At 42.2% G+C, this 19,711-nt stretch overlaps 1 protein-coding gene across 4 annotated transcripts in view; it reads left to right on the top strand.

Annotated features, from left to right (window-relative positions):
• The window catches only part of LOC140429570 (dual specificity protein phosphatase CDC14A-like), a 206,064-nt gene that overhangs the window by 75,151 nt on the left and 111,202 nt on the right, over window positions 1-19,711 (top strand). For 2 of the 4 annotated variants that reach the window (XM_072516749.1, XM_072516750.1), the window contains exons 1-3: window positions 6,982-7,266; window positions 7,511-7,601; window positions 8,022-8,097. In XM_072516749.1, coding sequence (XP_072372850.1) covers window positions 7,221-7,266; window positions 7,511-7,601; window positions 8,022-8,097 — 213 coding nt within the window. In that variant the 5' untranslated portion in view covers window positions 6,982-7,220. Of the gene's footprint in view, window positions 1-6,981; window positions 7,267-7,510; window positions 7,602-8,021; window positions 8,098-19,711 lie in introns of those variants that run through there. The other 2 variants (XM_072516747.1, XM_072516748.1) reach the window with 1 other exon arrangement.

Below are 19,711 nucleotides of genomic sequence, written 5' to 3'. Positions count from 1 at the left end.
AAAGATGTGCAGATTAGGTGGATTGGCCATGATAAATTGCCCTTAGTGACCCAAAAAAAAGGTAAGGGGGGTTATTGGGTTACGGGGATAGGGTGGAAATGAGGGCTTAAGTGGGATGGTGCAGACTCGTTGGGCCGAATGGCCTCCTTCTGCACTGTATGCTCTATAGGTTTGGAAGGTACTACCTAAGGAACCTTGCTGAGTTCCTGCAATGCATCTTGTAGATGGTATACACTGCTGCGACTGTATGCGTTGGAGGGAGTAAATGTTTGTGGAAAGGATGTCAATCAATTGGTCGTTTTTGTCCTGGGTCGTGTCAAGCTCATTAAGTGTTTTTGGAGCTGACCTCTTCCAGGCAATAATGGAGAGTATTCTATCACACTCCTGACTTGTCGATGGTGGACAAGGTTTGGGGAGAGAAGAGCTGAATTACTCACCACAGACTTCCTAGCCTTTGACTTGCTCTTATAGCCACAGTATTTCTATGGCTAGTCCAGTGAAGTTTCTGGTAGCCCCACAGGATGTTGACAGTGGGGAATTTAGTGATGGTAATGACATTGAATGGCATGGGGTAATGATTAGATTCTCTCACATTGGACATTGCTTGTCACTTTTGTGGTGCAAATGTTACTTTCCACATGTCCGGACAAGCTGCATTTAGGAATGAACTGCTTCAGTTTCTGAGAAGTCGGGAATGGTGCTAAACATTATGCAGTCATCAAAGAACATCCCCCAACAGAGGGAGAATTCAGAATGTCCAATTCACGTATCACGTAACAAACACTTCTTTCGGGACCTGTGGGAGGAAACCGGAGCACCCGGAGGAAACCCATGCAGACACAGGGAGAACGTGCATACTCCGCACAGCGACCCAAGCCAGGATTGTGTCCTCCTAACAGCTTACATTCCCACGTAGCAAACTTAGATACATTATTTTGTTTCTTTATATGTCATTTTTCAAATATATATATTTTTATTGAAGATTTTTAATTTTTAATAATATAACCATACAAAAATGAATGTTACAAGTTACACTATAAAAGAAACACCACCAATAGTATAGACAACATCCAAAAACCCACCCTCCCAACCGTAGACTAACCCTGCTCTGCTAACAAGTGACAGTAACTGACTGTAAAAAGAAAAAAAGAATGAATGGTTGCCATCTCCAGTAGAACCCCTCAGATGAACCCCTTAACAGTGTATTTGACCTTCTCCAAATGCAAAAATTCCATGAGATCAGCCAACCAGGCCGAGACACTGGGCGGAGTAAAAGATCTCCACCCAAGCAGAACTCGCCTACGGGCTGTTAAGGCGAGAATATCTGCCTTCATGTCTGTCTGCAGTACTGGCGAGTCCGATACCTCTCAAATGGCCACCAAAGGACAAAGCTCGACATTAAGAATTGCCGACATGGTGTTAAAGAAGGAGACCAAAAAGCTTAGCAACTAGGGACACGACCAGAACATATGAGTGTGGTTAGCCAGCCCCCGAGAACACTGCTCACACTTGTCCTCCACTCCCGAAAAGAAACCACTCATCCTAGCCTTGGTCAGATGAGCCCTATGCATCACCTTAGACTGGATCAGGCTGAGCCACAGGAAGATGTGGAGTTTACACTGCGAAGAGCCTCACTCCACACCACCACTTCTAAAATGGGTTCCAATTCCCCCTCCCACTTTGCCTTCACCTCATCCACATCCACCACCACCAGACCTGACTAAAGACAGAATCCTCCTTAATAGGAAGGATGGTGGTGACAGGGAAATGAGGGAAAAGTTTTTCGGAAACATTTACGAATCTGGAAGTATTGGAGCAAGTTTGCCTCAGAGTTGAAATGTCGCTGACAGCTCCTCAGAACTGGCAAACTGCCCCTCCACGAACAAGTCCCCAAATCTTTCAAGACCCTTCCTCTCCCATGACCTAAATGTTGAGTCTAAACTTGACATCACAAAAAGATGGTTACCACAGATAGGGGCCAGCAACGACATGGAGCTAAGCATCAGATGTTGTCTAAATTTCTTCCATATCCTCAGGGTGGGCACCACCACAGGGTTCAAAGGAAACCTCACAGGGGAGAATGGAAGCAAGACCGTTACCAAGGCACCCAAACTACAGCCCCTACAAGAACCCACCTCCATCTGTCCCCATATAGAACTCTGATCACTAACCCACCCCAACACCACCTCAATTTTAGCCATCTAATAATAAAAATAGCAAATTGGGTAACACTAAACCCCCAACTGTTTATCATTTTGGAGAAAAGTCTCACCGAAGATCGGAAGATCTCAACGCTAATGGTTCAATTGCTAAGGCAAACAAAAGTGGAGATAGTGGACACCCCTGTCTTGTACCAATTCAACAGAAAAATACCCCAAGCTCAGGCATTGGTGTGGATACTAGGCATGGGGGCTTGGGCGGCACGGTAGCACAGTGGCTCCACAGTGCCAGGGTCGCAGGTTCGATTTCCGCTTGGGTCATTGTCTCTGCGAAATCTACACGTTCTCCCCATGTCTGTGTGGGTTTCCTCCAGGTGCTCCGGTTTCCTCCCACAAGTCCCGAAAGACGTGCTTGTTAGGTGAAATGGACATTCTGAATTCTCCCTCAGTGTATCTGAACAGGCGCTGGAGTGTGGCGACTAGGGGATTTTCACAGTAACTTCATTGCAGTGTTTTTTAAATAAAATTTAATTGAGGTATTTTTTTGGCATGGTAACAGCAGCAATATAAACAATGTACATGAGAATATAAACATAGTGCAAATACCACCACCCTCCCCCACAGGTCTCACCATTAATTAACCCCCTAATCTACGCTAACCTAACCGTCCCCCCCTCTCCTGCGCTGACGATTCATTGTCCATGAAGAAGTCGACGAATGGTTGCCATCTCCGGGCGAACCCTAACAGTGACCCTCTCAAGGCGAACTTGATTTTCTCCAAACAAAGAAAGCTAGCCATGTCCGATAGCCATGTCTCCGACTTCGGGGGATTTGAGTCCCTCCAAGCTAATAGTATCCGTCTCCGGGCTATCAGGGAAGCAAAGGCCAGAACGTCTGCCTCTTTCTCTTCCTGGATTCCCGGGTCTTCCGACACCCTGAAAATCGCCACCTCTGGACTCAATGCCATCCTTGTTTTTAACACCTTGGACATGACATCAGCAAACCCCTGCCAAAATCCCCTAAGCTTCGGCCATGTCCAGAACATGTGGACATCGTTCGCTGGCCCTTCCGCACATTTTGCACACCTGTCTTCCACCCCAAACAATCTGCTCATCCAGGCCACTGTAATGTGGGCCCGGTGAACGACCTTGAATTGAATCAGGCTGAGCCTGGCACAAGTTGCGGTCGCGTTGACTCTACTCAACGTGTCCGCCCAAAGGCCCTCCTCTATCTCTTCCCCCAGCTACTCCTCCCACTTTCGCTTCAGCTCTTCGGTCTGCGTCTTCTCTGATCCCATAAGTTCCTTGTAAATGTCCGAGACGCTCCCTTCTCCTACCCATCCTCTGGAAATTACCCTGTCCTGAATCCCCCTTAGCGGTAGGAGCGGGAAGGTTGAAACCTGTCTACGCAGAAAGTCCCGCACCTGCAGATATCTAAATTTGTTACCCCTCACCAATGCAAACTTCTCCTCCAGTGTCCTCATACTCGGAAAGGTCCACTCTATAAACATCCCCACACAATCACCCAACTGAAAGAAAAACACCGAAACCCAAACAAGCACGTCTCCATCCCACAAAGGTGCACATCAAAGCAAAAAGCATTGCCAACATTCACCCGAAAGAAACCCGAAAACGAAAAACTTTTTCCCCCCTTCTTAAACAGAAGAGAAAAAACAAAAAAGCAATATAAGCCAACAAGTTGCATCAAAGTTCAAAAGTCCTCAGCCCACCAGCAGTCCTTTTCTTTTTGCGAAGTCCAGTGCGTCTTCGGGCGACTCAAAATATTGATGCTGGTCCTCATATGTGACCCAGAGATGAGCCGGATACAGCAGTCCAAACTTCACCTGTTTCTTGAAGAAGATTGACTGAATTTGGTTGAAGCCTGCCCTTTTCCTGGCCACCTCCACACCGGTCCGGTCCTGGTAAACCTGCAGGATACTGTTGTCCCACTTACAGCTCCGCGTTCGCTTGGCCCCCTGAAGAATGCATTCCTTGTCCAGGAACCTGTGGTATCTCACCACCATTGCCCTCGGAGGGTGCCCCGTTCGCAGCTTCCTCGCAAGCGCTCTGTACGCCCTGTCCACCTACAAGGGTCGGGAGAATGCCCCCTCCCCCAGCAGCTTCTCAAACATACCCGCTATGCATGCCCCAGCATCAGCTCCCTTAGACCCCTCTGGGAGCCTGACAATTCTTAAGGTCTGCCGACGGGACCTATTCTCTAGGTCCTCCACCTTCTCCAGAAGCCTTTTCTGCTGGTCCCTCAACATCCCTACCTCTAGCTCCACCGCAGTTTGATACTCCCCCTGCTCAGCCAGCGCCTTCTCAACCTTCTGGATCGCCCGATCCTGGGCGTCCAATCTGTGCTCCAGCCGATCAATCGACTCTTTAATCTGGACCAGGCAGTGCCGTTTCTGCTTGGGGAAAGCCGTCCTGGATGACCTGCATCAACTGCTCCGTTGATCGCTGGGCCGGCACACCAGGGGGCCTGGTCCTCGGCCATGCTGTCTCCTGCTGCAGCTTCAGCACAGCCCTTGCCTGTCTTTTTATTTCTGCCTTTTCGTGCACTTTTGGTTCTTTTCTCCATACAACGATACGTGGAAACGGTGCCCAATTGCCTCAGCCTTCGAATTCACCGTTTAAAACCAGAAAAAAGTCGGGGAGGGATGTCCAAAAGTCTGACCCAAAAGTCTGACCAGTGCGGGAGCCACCAAATGTGCGACTTACTCCTTCAACGCCGCCACTTCATTGCAGTCTTAATGTAAGCCTATTTGTGACAATAAATATTATTATTATTATTATGCAATAGTCGAACCAACAAAATGGACTTTTGCCCCAAACCAAACCTCCCAAGGATCTTGAAAAGATATCCCCACTCCACCCTTTCAAAGACTTTCTCAGTGCCCATGGATATAATCACTGGCTCGGGCACAGCAGAGGGGAAAAGAACAACAACCATTGTGTATTGGCCAACAATTGCTGCCCCTTGACAAAGCCTGTCTGGTCTTCCGCAATCAGCTCTGGGAGTCAGGATTCCAATCGCATCGTCAACACTTTGGCTAACAGTTTGGCGTCTGTGTTCAAAAGTGATATGAGTCAATTTGACCCATATTCCGTAGGGTCCCTGTCCTTCTTCAGGATAGGAGAAATGGAAGCCTGTGCAAGGGTAGCAGGCAATGAACCCCAGGACAAGGAGTCAATGAACATGCCCAGTATGAATGGAGTCAAGAGACCTTCAAATCTCTTGTAGAACCCGATGGTGAACCAATCAGTGCTCGGGTCTTTACTCGTTTGCATTGATCTAATGCCTTTCAATATCTCCTCAGGACTTAACAGGGCCTCCAACTCCTCCCTCCTCTCTCTCTCTCTTTCTCCACCAATGGGAAGGACAACCCATCTAAAAATTCAGCCATGTCCAAACTTTCCTCCGGGGGTGCTGATCTATAAAGATTGTTGTAGAATGTCTCGAAAGCCAAGTTGACTGTGCATTAACCAATCCCCTATCCATGCTAATATATTAACCCCAACCCCGTGAGCCCTTATCTTGTGTGGTAACCTTTCATTTAGTACTTTATTGAGTGCTTTCTGGAAATCCAAGTATACTACCATCTACTGGTTCCCTTTTATTTACCCTACTAGCTACATCCTCAAACAACTGTAAAAATTAAATAATAAATCACGTATGATTTTCCTTTCATAAGTGCCAATAAGGTACCCATAATAAGAGATTCCAGCATTTTCCTGACAACTGATATCAGGCTAACTGGCTTACAATTAGCTGTTCCCTGTTCTCACTAGATCTCTTCTCTTGAATAGTCATGTTACATTTTCTAACTTCCAATCTGCTGGGACCATTCTAGAATCTAGCAAATTTTGGAACATCATAACCACCATTTCTTTTGGAATCTGTGGATGTAGTCCATCTGGTTTTGGGGATTTGACGGGTTTTAGCATCTTAACTTTCTCTAGTATTCTTCCTCTGCTGATAATTACATTAATTTCCTGACTTTTATTTGCTGTATGTCTGGCATAACTTGTACCAATACAGACACAAAATATCCGTTCAATGTCTCTGCTATTTCCCCATTCCCAATGATAGTTTCTCCCGCTTCTAAAGGTACCAACTTATCGTGCTGTAACCATTCTATTTTCCCGTTCTTCAAACACCTTGTGGACTTCGCTGCAACCATTAATAATAATATTTATTTGTGTCACAACTAGGCTTACATTAGCACTGCAATGAAGTTACTGTGAAAATCCCGTAGTCGCCACACTATGGCACCCGTTCGGGTATACTGAGGGAGAATTCAGAATGTCCAATTCACCTTACAAGCACGTCTTTCGTCTCGTGAGAGGAAACCGGAGCACCCATGCAGGCACTGGGAGAAAGGGGAGAATCCGCACAGTGACCCAAGCCGGGAATCGAACCCAGGCCCCTAGCGCTGTGAAGCAACAGTGCTAACCACTATGCTACCATGCTACCAACTAACCCTGATAGTGCACCTCACAACAGAAAAATGCTGGGAGCTAACTCTTATTTCTTTGACTTTGTTCCCTGTGCAGATGGGGATCCGCCCCCCTCCATCTCTCCCTCCCTCCCTTGACATCAGGTGTGAAGCTGAGCTGTCAACACTGAGGAGGGGCGGAGCTGGTGGATGACGAAAGGTGGTTTCCCTTGGCAACCGTCAGGGCCACGTTCCAATAGGCGGGTTCGTATTGGGTAGGGGCGCTGAGCTGGGTGAAGGCAGGTGTCAATCAGACAGCCAGTGGCCAATGCGGGGCGGCTCTGGCCTCTGACTGACGGGCAGGAGAGGGGAAGTGAGTGGCTGTTCGACTTTTGCAGCGTCCGCGGTGGATGCGGCAACTGTTTAAACATCGGCAGCACTTCCCCGCCCCCATGTTTGCCCTGGCTCCAGTGTTCTAGCAGCGTTTGCTGCCTCTATCCTTGGACGGGGCACCCCGGGTCTTGGGCGCAGCTGTGCAGCTTAAAGTGCGTCTCTGCGTCCAGCAGAGAGAGAGAGAGAAAGTTTCGGCAGCTTTGTTTCGTTTTTGTCTAAGTTGCGGAATGGCGGACGGAGAGGAGCTGCTTAACGCGGCGGAGTTTCTAAAAGGTAGTGTTTGAAAATGTGTGTTACGTTGAGCCGCAGCCTTCCTCCTCCGTGTGACTGGGTGGTTTAAGGTATGGCGGTTTTAAATTTTAAATGGCCCCGCAGCCTATCGTGAAGCGCCTAGACGGTGAGTATGGTTGTTTGTGTGGGTGAAGACAAACGCCGTTTGCCGATATGTGCCCACTATATATCCCCAGTCTATTGTGATCAATTCTGTTTATAGTTTTTGTTATTGTTTACCTTGCAGATCGGCTGTATTTTGCAATTCTCCGCCATAAACCCAAGAACACCGCGAACACGCACTATTTTAGCGTTGATGATGAACTTGTGTATGAAAAGTGAGTTTATTTCGGTGTCTTTTCCGCTCTTTAATTTCCTGTAAGCCCCTTTAAAACGCTACTTTTCTGGCTTTAGAACTTGGATGGGGATTTGGCTAACTCGCAGCGTCTGTCAGAACAATTCTTGGGTTTTATTAAACTAAGAAATATTTACTTGTCAAGTAGCAAAAATGTGTTGAAGATTTGCAAACTGTCAATTTTCCATTGCATTTGTATCGGGCATAAGATTCATTGTTACATTGATTAACTAGTATGGTTATAAAACATCTAACGGATGGAACCTATCTGGCCCTTCACAGTGTTAGAAGTGTATAAGGAAGTTTTTGATCATGATACCACCTACCATGGTGTGGAGCAAACTTGATGGATTCCCCTATATTTACCTGCCTTCAAATTTCCAATTCATTTTTTATTTTCTAGTTTCTATGCAGATTTTGGACCTCTGAACATGGCCATGTTATACAGATACTGCTGCAAATTAAACAAAAAAATAAAGGTAAATGACAGTATTTATTTTTTTATGTCTGGAAAGTGCTTTTAAACAAATACCAGAGGACCAAGGATATAACTTCAAGGAAAGTTATAGAACATGCCAATGAGTTTGCCGGAAGCAATTTTCTAGTTAAATCTCCATATGTAAAGGAATCTTACTCATTGATTTTTGGTCTGTAATTGTCTAAAAGAATACCTGTTCCAGTGTATCACTGTACAAATTAGATTTCTCCCATCAATTATATATGCTGGAAGTGGACTTCTGATTCCAAAAATGGTGAGTTAAGGGTCTTGGCATAATACATAATAAAATGTTGAACTTAAGAGTTTCAACAATACAATTAGTTGATCTGTGGCACTGTTGGCTTCAGATAACTAGAGGATAATTGGATTGGGATGGAGGAGTGGTGAAGGGCAGGGTATAGACATAATTCGGTCTCCATTTGGAATCAAATGTTTGATTTTTTTTTTTTCCATTGAAACTTCCCATGTCAAGTTTATAATTGGATCTCTTACATAAATTTTTGGTACTGTAATTGCACCTCGTTGCAATATTGCCACAAAGTGTCCCATCGTTTTGGAGGGTGGAGGAGGGTTTAATTAATACCCAAATAAACTTTTACGCAAACATTTCTTGATTTAAACCTGGATATAAAAAATAATTAAGGTATGCACAGATGCAAGATCTGTTAATGCTTAGATTGTGAGGAACTTGGTTCACACTTTTATATATTTTGTTCAAGAGCACATTAGATCCTCAATTATTAGTAATGATCATTATTTTAAAACTACGTGGAAGAAAAACACTATCCAATATCTGCATTAGGGGATGCTTAAGAAGAACTGTGAATTATTGTAGTCTGGTGACTTGACCACGGTTAAAATGATGCATTAAGTAAAAAGTGAAATATTCATTTTGCCTTTGTAATTTGTGCTGGCTTTCTAAATAAAATTCAAAATCTTCTTTTAACTTGGATGAAGGTGAGAATGTATTGGATGAGCATCAGATATATTCTGGAATTTGTGTAACAGCTCCAGCTGGGAAAACGTGGTTAATTGTGCAAGACACTAAAATTGATGAGCGTACATATATTTTAAGAAGCGTTAATTTATGCAATGATGAGTTTGGCTTGTGAAAGCCTTTGGAGCTGAAGGTGATAGGGAATTCTGCAGTTTTGAGAAGAACGAGTTAGTGACAATATAACTTTTGAATTTAAATATGGGATTCAAAGAGAAATGTAACTTTGGGAACTTGAGGGATGAGAGGCAATTTCAGATAAGCATTGACTAAAGTAATAGTCACACAAAGTTTGAATTGAGCAACATGGTAGCACAGTGGTTAGCACTGTTGCTTCATGGGTCCCAGGTTCGATTCCTGGCTTGGGTCACTGTCTGTGGGATCTGCATGTTCTTCCTGTGTCTGCGTGGGTTTCTTCCTGGTGTTCCATTTTCCTCCCATAAGTCCCGAAAGACGTGCTGTTATGCAATTTGGACATTCTAAATTCTTCTGTGTACACGAACAGGCGCCAGAATGTGGTGCCTCGGGCTTTTCACAGTAACTTCATTGCAGTGTTAATGTAAGGCTACTTATGCCAATAAAGATTATTTTTATAGAAGGATCATATGATGAGCTTTTCCTTGCCTTCCTATTCACTAGTACAAGAAATATCAGAAGATTTTTCCTGGATGAATCAGAGGAATTCAGGCCTTAGAAGTAAAAAGGGATAAGGAAGTCTTTGGCACAAAAGAAATGTAATGTGTTGTCAAATTCGTGATTTATTTTGGGAGGGTACAGATGGAGGAAAGGCAACATTTAGACTGGGAATGTACCTCTTTTGCAACACAAAAGTTGGAATTTGATACAGAAATGTCCATTCCTAGTGCAGGGTGGAAGATGGGTAGAGGAGATACTGTTGCTTTACCTACCCAATGCATTAGTATGGCCGTTTGAGCTCCATTTAAACAAAATTATTTTCCCATTCTTATTTTCTTTCACCCCACAGGGAGGGGTAAGAAAGCAGTGGCTGAATAAATAACACTAATGGGAATACAAAACTAAATGTCAAAATTGATCATTTCTTAAACTTGCGGACATTAGTTCAGAACACTGCCTGTTTCAGTGTTGAGCTTTTGAGTTTGAAGCAAGCCTAAACTGGTGTTATAAAATGCTTCTTTACTGTATTTTTCTTGGTAGCTGTGAACAGACAGTCCTAAATAGTTCTGGATCTCTGAAACTGTTCAGGATCAATCACAAATGGGTAATTCCACTGAGACCACAAGAATGACCAGTGTAGAGGGTGCTGTGAGGTTAGGCTTGAAGTTGGTTGGCCCAAGGAAGCAACAATTTTACCCTGTATCTGAATATATGGTAATTAATCATTAAATACTTGATAATGAATCCTCAAAGTGGATAATATTTCCATTCCCATCCCTGCGATGTTTCATTTTTCCAAAATGTGTTCTTTTAGTTTCCTCGCTCTCTCAAAGAAAGCAAAAAATGCTTTAGGGCTGACACCCAGCCCAGGTTTCTTGTCTTTGGCAATAGTTTGGAAGGTTTCAGTTTTGTAAGGGAAACTTCCCTTGGCAGTTATCTACAATCATTTGCAGAAACGTTTTGGTTACTGCAAACTGTTGAATTAAAAATTGAACCAATCAATGTTCTAAATTGGGACAAGAGCAGGTCATTCAGCCCCTCGAATCTGATTGTTGTTCAATTAAATCATGGCTAATCTCTAATTTAACTCCATTTTCCTACCTTTACCCCGTGTCCCTAATACCGTTGCATAACCAAAATTTATCAATATCCAATACAAATTTAACAATTATTTAGTATTAATTTGCTAGCTTGTTGAATTTCTACTAACCTTTGTGGGTAGAAAGTGTTTCCTAATTTTCTGGCTCTGTTCTTTTAAGATTATGCCCCTTAGTCCTTGACTTCCCAAATCAGTGGAAGTAGTCTCTCTTATCTACCCTCCATCTATCCTATCTGTTCCCCATAATATCTTGAAAACTGCAATCAAATCTCTCTTTGATCTTCTGAATTCCAAGAAATACAAGCCTTATTTATGTAATCTCTCCTTGTAATTTAACCTTAAGTCCAGGTATTATTCTGGTGCTGTTCTGCAGTCGAACAATGTATATTCCTAAGGTCTGATGACCAAAACTCCTTATAGTACTCCAGGTGCACGGGAGCACAGAGGGTAGCACTGCTGCTTCATAGCTCCGGTTTGCTCCCACAAGTCCCGAAAGACGTGCTTGTTAGGTGAATTAGACATTCTGAATTCTCCCTCCGTGTACCCGAACAGGCACCGGAATGTGGCGACTAGTAACTTTTCACAGTAACTTCATTGCAGTGTAAATGTAAGCCTACTTGTGACAATAAGGATTATTATTATTATTGGGTGTGTGGTGTCACCAGGGCTTTGCAAAGCTGAGGCATGGCTTGCCTCCCTTTGTATTCTAGTCCTCTAGATATAAAGGCCCGCATTCCATTAGCCTTTAAGATTTTTCTTTCATGTATCTGTTCATGACATTTTAATGATCGAGGTGCCTGGGTCCCCAAGACTCTTTGGACCTCTGCTATTTCAAGGAAGGCGCCTGAACAAAAGGAGGACAAAATAAACACTTCAAAGACACCCTGAAAGCTTGACTCAAGAAATGCAACATGGATGTCAATGCCTGGGAGATCCTTGCTCAGAAGAGACCTACTTGGAAGAACCTCCTGATTGATGGGACGCAATTCTTCTAAGACACGTGATGACAAGAGGAGGCCTGGTAAAGGAGCTGGAAAAGGAATCCCAATGATCTGCAGTCCAAGGACCCATCACACGCCTAGAAACAACTGCGAAGTGTGCGGTTGAAGATGCGGCTCTGGGATCGGGCTCATCAGCCACACAAGAACTCGTGACACTGAGTTTCTAAGGTGGATAATCATATTCGTTAGCAAGTGATCACAAGAAGCAGAAGATTTAGGAAGTACCCCCCCCCCCCCTTTCTATTCTTTATATATCTGAAGTGGGTGACCTCATATTTGTCTACATTGTCATCCATTTGCCGTAATTTTCCGTGTCATTTCATGTACAACATTTCTTTGTAATTTAATGCTTCCATCTGCACTGCTTACACCCATTCATTTCATGTACAACATTTCTTTGTAATTTTATGCTTCCATCTGCACTGCTTACAATGCTACCTATCTTTGTATCATTGCCAAACTTCAATCTGTGGCTTTCTATCCCTTCATCTAAGTTCTCAGTGAATATGGTGTATAGCTGAAGCCCAACGCATCCTTACGGAACACTAGTCGCACCCTGCTAATTAGAGTGCTGTTATAGAGCAGATTATTATACAAAATAATTTCAGACTTTGGCATAGAACAATAGTTTATTTTGCCAATGCATTGGGACAGCACTACTTCTGAGTGTCCCTGAAGCAGGACCCTACCCAACTGAAAAACCATGAGAGATTTATACATTGCAAGTCACATAGGCAGTACATTGCTTAATTTCCAACTTTACAAATTGTTTAAAGTAAACCTAAAACAGGCAGATTTTCATGAGGCAGGGTGCCTGTTATCCTCAGAATTATTTGTCCTCTCTATCTTTAGAGGCCTCTCCTAATCTCTTGTTGCCACCAGGCTTGGCCTTGCACTGATAGCTTTGTCTGCTGTCAGGTCTTGAGGTAATACAGAGGTTGCCAGACATTCAAGCTACTGATATGGACCCTGAAGATGTCTAAGATGTACTGATCTCGCTGGTTATTTAACCACATAAGCATCTGACTAGAGGTGCCCATGAGTCTTTGCATGTTAGCTGGATGGTGTCTTTCACCCTGAATGTGGAATTTTACTTAACCTTTCCTAATACAATTATATCGTTTCAAATACCTCTAGAAGTCACTTTAGTACATTGCATAGATTCCCTAGCTCCCTTTTGATGCAATCATTTAATCACTAAAGATCCTTTAATAAATCATGCTCATTATCTGCCCTAATAAATTGTTGCCATATTCCTTATTCCCTCTAACAAGTACCAATCAATTAAAGTATCCCTGCTCTTCTGCCTCACGGCCAATTTCCTAATCAGGTCAATAATATGTTTCCAATTCCATGAGGTTCACCTCTAGCAAACAAGTCTCCTATGAGGGACTTTATTAAGTGCATTCTTGAAACCCATATAAATATCATTCCTAAACTTTCTCCTGTCTACTAATCAGTTAGCTTTTCAAAAAAATATTAAGATCAATCTGATTCAATGGACATAACAACATAGATTACAGCATCTAAATTGACCTTGATATCAAATTGAAAGAAAAATACAGTGAAGATTAGTCATCAGTCAGGTCAGAAGATTGGACAGATTTTCAAAACCAGCAACAAATGACTTAAAAATGAGGGAAAAATAGAATGAGAGAAAGCTGCTTAGAAATATATAAATGGATAGTCACAGCATTAGCATTAGAGAGCAAGTCTGGGGAATTAATACTGGGAAATAGGAGAAGCGTTGAACGGTTATTTTGTATTTGTCTTCATTGTAAAAGACTCAAAACATCCTAAGAATATTTGAAAATCCAGAGGTAAAATTGAGGGAGGAACTTCAAAACGGTTAGATTCAGGGAAAATTGTTAAAACAAAAAGCTGACAAGTCCCTGGACCTGATGGCCTGCATCCTGGGGTCTTTTTATAGTACCCAATTATTTCTTTTTTCCAAGGGCAATTTAGCATGGCCAATTTACTTACTCTGCACATCTTTGAGTTGTGGGGGTGAGACCCACGCAGACACTGGGAGAATGTGCAAACGCGGGCAGTGACCTGGGGCCGGGATTGAACCCGGGACATCAGCGAGTATCCTAGGGTCTTAAAAGAATGGCTGCCAAGATAGTAGGTATGTCAGTTGCGATCTTCCAAAATTCCCTAGCCTTGGGCAAGGTCCCAGTGGATTGGAAAATCGCAAATGAACGCTGCTATTCAGGAAAGTGGGGAGACAGAAAGCAGGGAATGATAGGTCATTTAGCGGAACACCGCCCTACGGAAAATGCTAGAATCCATCACTAAGGCGGTAATAACAGGACATTAAAAAAAATTACAATGTGATCAGGTAGAGTCATTATGGTTTTGTGAAAGGGAAGTCGTGTTTAACCAATTTATTAGGGTTCTTTGAGGAAGGAACCAGAAAGATGAATAATGGTGAACCTGTGGATGTGGTGTACTACATTTCAAAAAGGCATTTAATAAGGTGCCACCTCAAAAGGTTATTACATAAAGTAAGATCTCGTGCAGGAGGTATTGAGGATTGGTTAACTAACAAAGCGGAGGGTAGGGGTAAATGGGTAATTTTCAGGATGGTAAGCTGTAACTAGTGGAATGCCATCGGGATTGTGCTGTAGCCTCAACTATTTACAATCTTGATTAATGACTTGGATAAAGGGCCCAAATGTATGGTTGCTAAATTTGCTGATGACACCAGGATGGGTAGGAATGTGAGTTATCCAAAGGGCATAGAGTTTACAAAGCTCTTTCGATAGGTTAAGTGAGTGGGCAAAATATTGGCAGGTGGCGTAAATATGTGAACTTGTCCACTTTGGCAGAAAGAATAGTGGCATATTGTATAAATGGAGAGTGTTGGTACAGAGGGATCTGGGTGTCCTGGTGCATGAATCAGAAAAAGTGAGTAATCAGGTACAGCAAGTAATTAAGAAGGCAAATGGCATTTATTACAAGAGGATTCAAGTATAAAATTAGGGAAGTGTTGCTGTATAGGATCTTAAGCCGCATCTGGAGCACCGTGTGCAGTTTTGCTCTCTATTTAAAAAAGGATAAAATTGCATTGGAAACAGGTCAGAGAAAATTCAAATTCACTCGACCATTCCTGGGATGAAAGAGTTATCTTTGGAGGAAAGGTTGAGCCGTTACCCATTGGAGTTTAAAAGAATGAGGGATAATTTAGTGAAACACATCAGATTCTGTGGGGCGGGCGGGGGGGGGGGGGGGGGGGGGGGGGGGGGGGGACTTGATAAGTTAAATACCGGAAGGATGTTTTCTTTCATGGGGAAATCTGGAAAATCAAGTTCTCCCATTTAAGACTGAGATGAGGAAGCAATTTTCTTTTTCAGAGTCTATAGTCTGGGAATTCTCTCCCCCAGAGAGCAATAGAGTTTGGGTTATTAAATATCTTCAAAATGGTTTTAGGCAGATTTGTGATTGACGGGTGCGGCCAACAGGTAGGTGCATTTGAGGCCACAGTCAGATCAACCATGATATTATCAAATGACAGAGAAGGCTCAAGAGGCTGATTGGCCTACTCTTAATTCCTGTGCTGGTGTGATCTTTTGAAGATTTGCAAAATCATCCCAAAAACAGGAGTCAACTTATTTGCTGAGTATAAAATGTGAGCCACCAGTTTTGGTGCAGCTGGTTGTTATTCAGATTGGATGAATGTGTCAAGTTTTATTTAATAATTCTATAATAATAGTTTGAATCACAATCATCATGTTTTAAAATTCGTCAAATCCTTCTTCTTTGCAAAGTGATTTAAATTCATCCTCGGTCACCTATGTGTGTATATGCACATTGCCTTAATGATGTAACTTATGATTTTTGAGGACACATTCCAATACATATTTCTCAAGATCTGGCCGGATGCTGGTCCCTGTTCCCCTTTTTCTTTATACATTAATAGGATGGGAATAGAGGGATACGGATCCCGGAAGTGTAGAAGATTTTAGTTTAGACGGACAGCATGGTCGACGCAGGCTTGAAGGGCCTGTTCCTGTGCTGTACTTTTCTTTGTTCTTTGAAATTGATCTTGGACATAGTCTTCGGGGTAGATTTCTCCTTCCATTCTCACAATTTCTCACTAACACTGAATTCCCTTGCTACAGCACAGTTTTTTGACAAGTTAGCAAATGTTATGACTTTAACTTGAAATTAGTTTTGTACTTCATTCTTTTTGCCAGTGTACCCGTGTACCCTTTCTTGCTTGTCAGTGGCTTTAAACTGTCTGCTCGACATGGGCGACTTAACTCTGGTGCATCTTCTTGTCGACAGTGTGCATCATCCCATGCACTGACTTATAAAGAAGTTCTTGGGAAGAAACAGAAAAATTCAATAAAAAGCATTTGAGAATCGGAACTGCAAATATTGTTAGGAAAATTGATTACTTTATTCCCTCTGCTGGCATATGGGCATGATGGCCTTGAGGGGACAAAATGCACAGTGCAATTTTCAATCTTTTTGTATTTGTTTTTACTTCAATAAATTGTCCTTAATTACAAAAGCAAAAGTAAACACACCCATGAACTGGTGTTCCAAGTTGGGATACCCTTGCAGGGAGCATCAATGTGCTTCATGACACAGTTTATAAATAACAGGTCTCTCTTTTAAGACTTGAGATTAGGATAATTTTTTTTCCTCGAAGTTAATATGTGGAATTTTCCTCCTTGGAAACAGCGAAGGCTGGGTCATTTGTCAACTCTGCTTTGAATAAATTCAAATAAATTTGATTAACAAGGGAGTAGAGGGTTATTTGGGGGAGGGGGGCAGACAAAGATGAAGCTGAGACCACAACCAGATAAACCATGAATTTATTGAATCCAAGAGTAGCTTGAAGGGCCAAGTAGCCTACCCCTGCTCCTATATGTCCTGTGTTCCTACAATCAGAACTGCATGTGCTATTAAAACATTGATTCATTTGTTTCCCTTCTAGACTCTCTGCTGGTACATGTGTATGGTAGCCTTAAGTTGACAAAGTGCACAATGCAATTTTCAATATGCTGTAGTGAGTATAAATCTAAACATGTATTTCTGAGCTGAAAAATCATGGCTAATTCCTAATGCAAGTGTAGCTCTGAACATGCATTTGTTGGCTGAAAAATGGGGAGTTGACTTGTACGCAGAGTATCGGCCTAAACATGCATTTTGACATCATAAAGTGGGGTCGACTTATACACCACAGTCAACGGTAACTTTTACAGACCCATGCTGGCTCTCTGATCAATGAGAAATTTTTAATCGCTCTATTCTGAATTATAAATTCTAGCCATTTCCTGACTGTGTTAAGCTAACTGTCAATACAGAATAATTCACAGATACATGGTGTGGGAGAGAATGCACAATAGTAGAAAGGAATACCCTTCTTGCTTTCATCCTGTAGCTAATTGTGTGAAATTTTCAGTAACTCTGAAATACAATTTGACATTCTATTTGCTACAAAATCTGCAGCAGAATAAAACCTGGCAGCATGGGAACAATTAATTTTTGTATCCCCTTAAACAGGCATTAGGGCAGTGCTAATCCACATCAAAATGAAGCATTATTTCTGAAAATGTTGCAATTGTTTGTGTTCACAAAAATGCTGACGTAATTGGAGGATTGCTTAATGATAACAGGATTGCTTTAATCCTATGTTAGGCAAAATTAATATTTGCATTAAGCCATGTTGTAAAATGTCTTGCAGTTGGGAAATCTAGGATGATTATCAAGTGCCATGTTTATCTTGAGATGACTGCATGATGAATGATTCAGACAACATTTGCCTTGCCCATAATGTAAGCAAATTAGAAATGAACCTTTTTGTTTAATTCTTAAAAAATGGAAATGAACGATCCAAAAGGTGCTGCATGGTGATGTGTCTTGAGGCCAGTTGGGTGTTATGAATTTGTAATCATAATGCCTAATGTGCACCTACCTGTTTGCTTGAGTACTGTAGATGGCCATCAGCGTAACATTCAGTTGGTACCATGTAATACAGCACAAGTTGTACTTTCACCTCCCATTTTTTTGCTAATACTTTTTTGTATCCCTTTCCTGTTGAAGACATTGATTCCTTTGCAACAAAGGCAGTTTGCATGTTACAAGTGAAGAGGGACCTGGAAAGAGCGATAAAGCGATTGCTCTTTTTCTTCAGTCAGCTATCTGGAATACACAATATCATCAGTTCTTTGAAGGGATTGAATCTGGAATCAGCTAAACCATTAAGAAGAAACTGTCTTTATCTGGATGTTTTCCAATTGTGATTTATCAGTCATTGTAGTAAAACGATCAGGAACTCGCTGACATCCCACAACTAATTTTCAAAATGAGTAGGCTGATGCTGTTCCTAATATCAAATTGGTTACAGCAGCAAGCACTCTTGCCTGCCGACGTCCATGAGCTTAACTGCATTTAAAATGTATGTTGGGAACACTGATGCACCAACTACAGCAAAGCTGTGAGGTTAAAACATGGCGCTTGTGATTGAAATTTAATAATGCTTCTGTAACCAGAATTAGATGAATGATATGGACTCTGGAAGTTGTGGAATTTGTGAAGAATGGAGGATTTTAGGAGTATTGGCTTCTAAACATCGGGACAATTGAAGGGTTAAAAGCGGGAAATGGTGAAATTGACCAAAGGAATGTGTTTTGACTCCGAAGTCCCTAGGGAGTTGATGTGCTTTGCAGCTTGCAGAGATGATTTGTTTTCGGCTGGATTGATGAGGTCATTGCTGGGTGGAGCCAAGGAATGCAGAGAGGCAGTGAGTTTGGAGAAGCTTTAAGGAGAAAGAGAAGCTGAATTCTGATCTGCCTGACCGCGCGCGAGTCCACAATTCTCTCACAGGATAGTTATAAAAGAGCAATAATATGCAAAGCAGAACAGTCTTGTCAAGGGACAAGGAAGAAGCTGAAACATGCCAGATGAACCCAGTTTCTTTTGAAGATATTCAGCCAGAGTCTGAAGACGTTCAAACAGGAGCAAGTATTACTCTGCCCCACTGATTGTAAGATCGATTGAGAGCTGTTTTAGTGTTTAATGGGAAATTGAGTAGTAGTGTTTAATGGGAAATTGAGTATAGTGTGAAGGGCTAATTGTAAGCTGTTCTTTTCGGGTATGAAGTTAAAATTTTAATTTTGTATCCATAATAAAGTTTTTTGTTTTAGAATTACCAAAGCCCCATTTTTTTTTCATGCAATCACTCCTGGAGTGAATCATTCTTTCCGCACAGTCTTAAAAATAAGCTAAAATATTGGGTTTCAGTCCAGTATCCTAAGCACTGTTGTGGTCTGGTCTGGGATTGTAATAAATTGAGCGTACTTTAAAAAAAATAATAAACTTGTGTACACGGAAGGTCAGACTGCACCCTCTCCGGATTGCTGGAACAGCTGACATTAACTTACTGAACATTGATACAACTCCACATTGGATAGTGTAGTGAATAAAAGGATGGAAACTAGTTTGCTAGGCATTCCAATGGATTTTAGTACTTATTCTTGGCTTATGTTCGGGTGCTTAAAATTTGCAGAATGATTTCTTGAGAGAATACACTGTTTTGCAGAGTGACTATGTTGCAAAGATGCTTGTTTCCATAAAAGTGTTGGAGCGAGATTAGCAAAACAATATCCATGTGACAATGTGTAACTAGATATGTTTGCGTAAAATAGCCCAGCTGTGCTGAGGTGCAACAGCTTTAAACCTGATGTTGGATTTCAAACCACACATTGAAAAGAAGTCTGAAATATACACATTTAATAGCGTTAAGCTGAATGAATGGTTCCCCGTTGCCTTCTCCATGGCAACGGCTCGGCTAATAAGGGTCAATTAGTCAACACCTCTTTTCTCCTGTAGTATAAATTGTTGTGATCAT

The sequence above is a fragment of the Scyliorhinus torazame genome, chromosome 9 (genome assembly GCF_047496885.1).
Source record: "Scyliorhinus torazame isolate Kashiwa2021f chromosome 9, sScyTor2.1, whole genome shotgun sequence".
NCBI classification, from domain to species: Eukaryota; Metazoa; Chordata; class Chondrichthyes; order Carcharhiniformes; family Scyliorhinidae; genus Scyliorhinus; species Scyliorhinus torazame.
The sequence above is the reverse complement of the archived record's forward strand: the minus strand, read 5'-3'. Positions and strand labels throughout refer to the sequence as shown.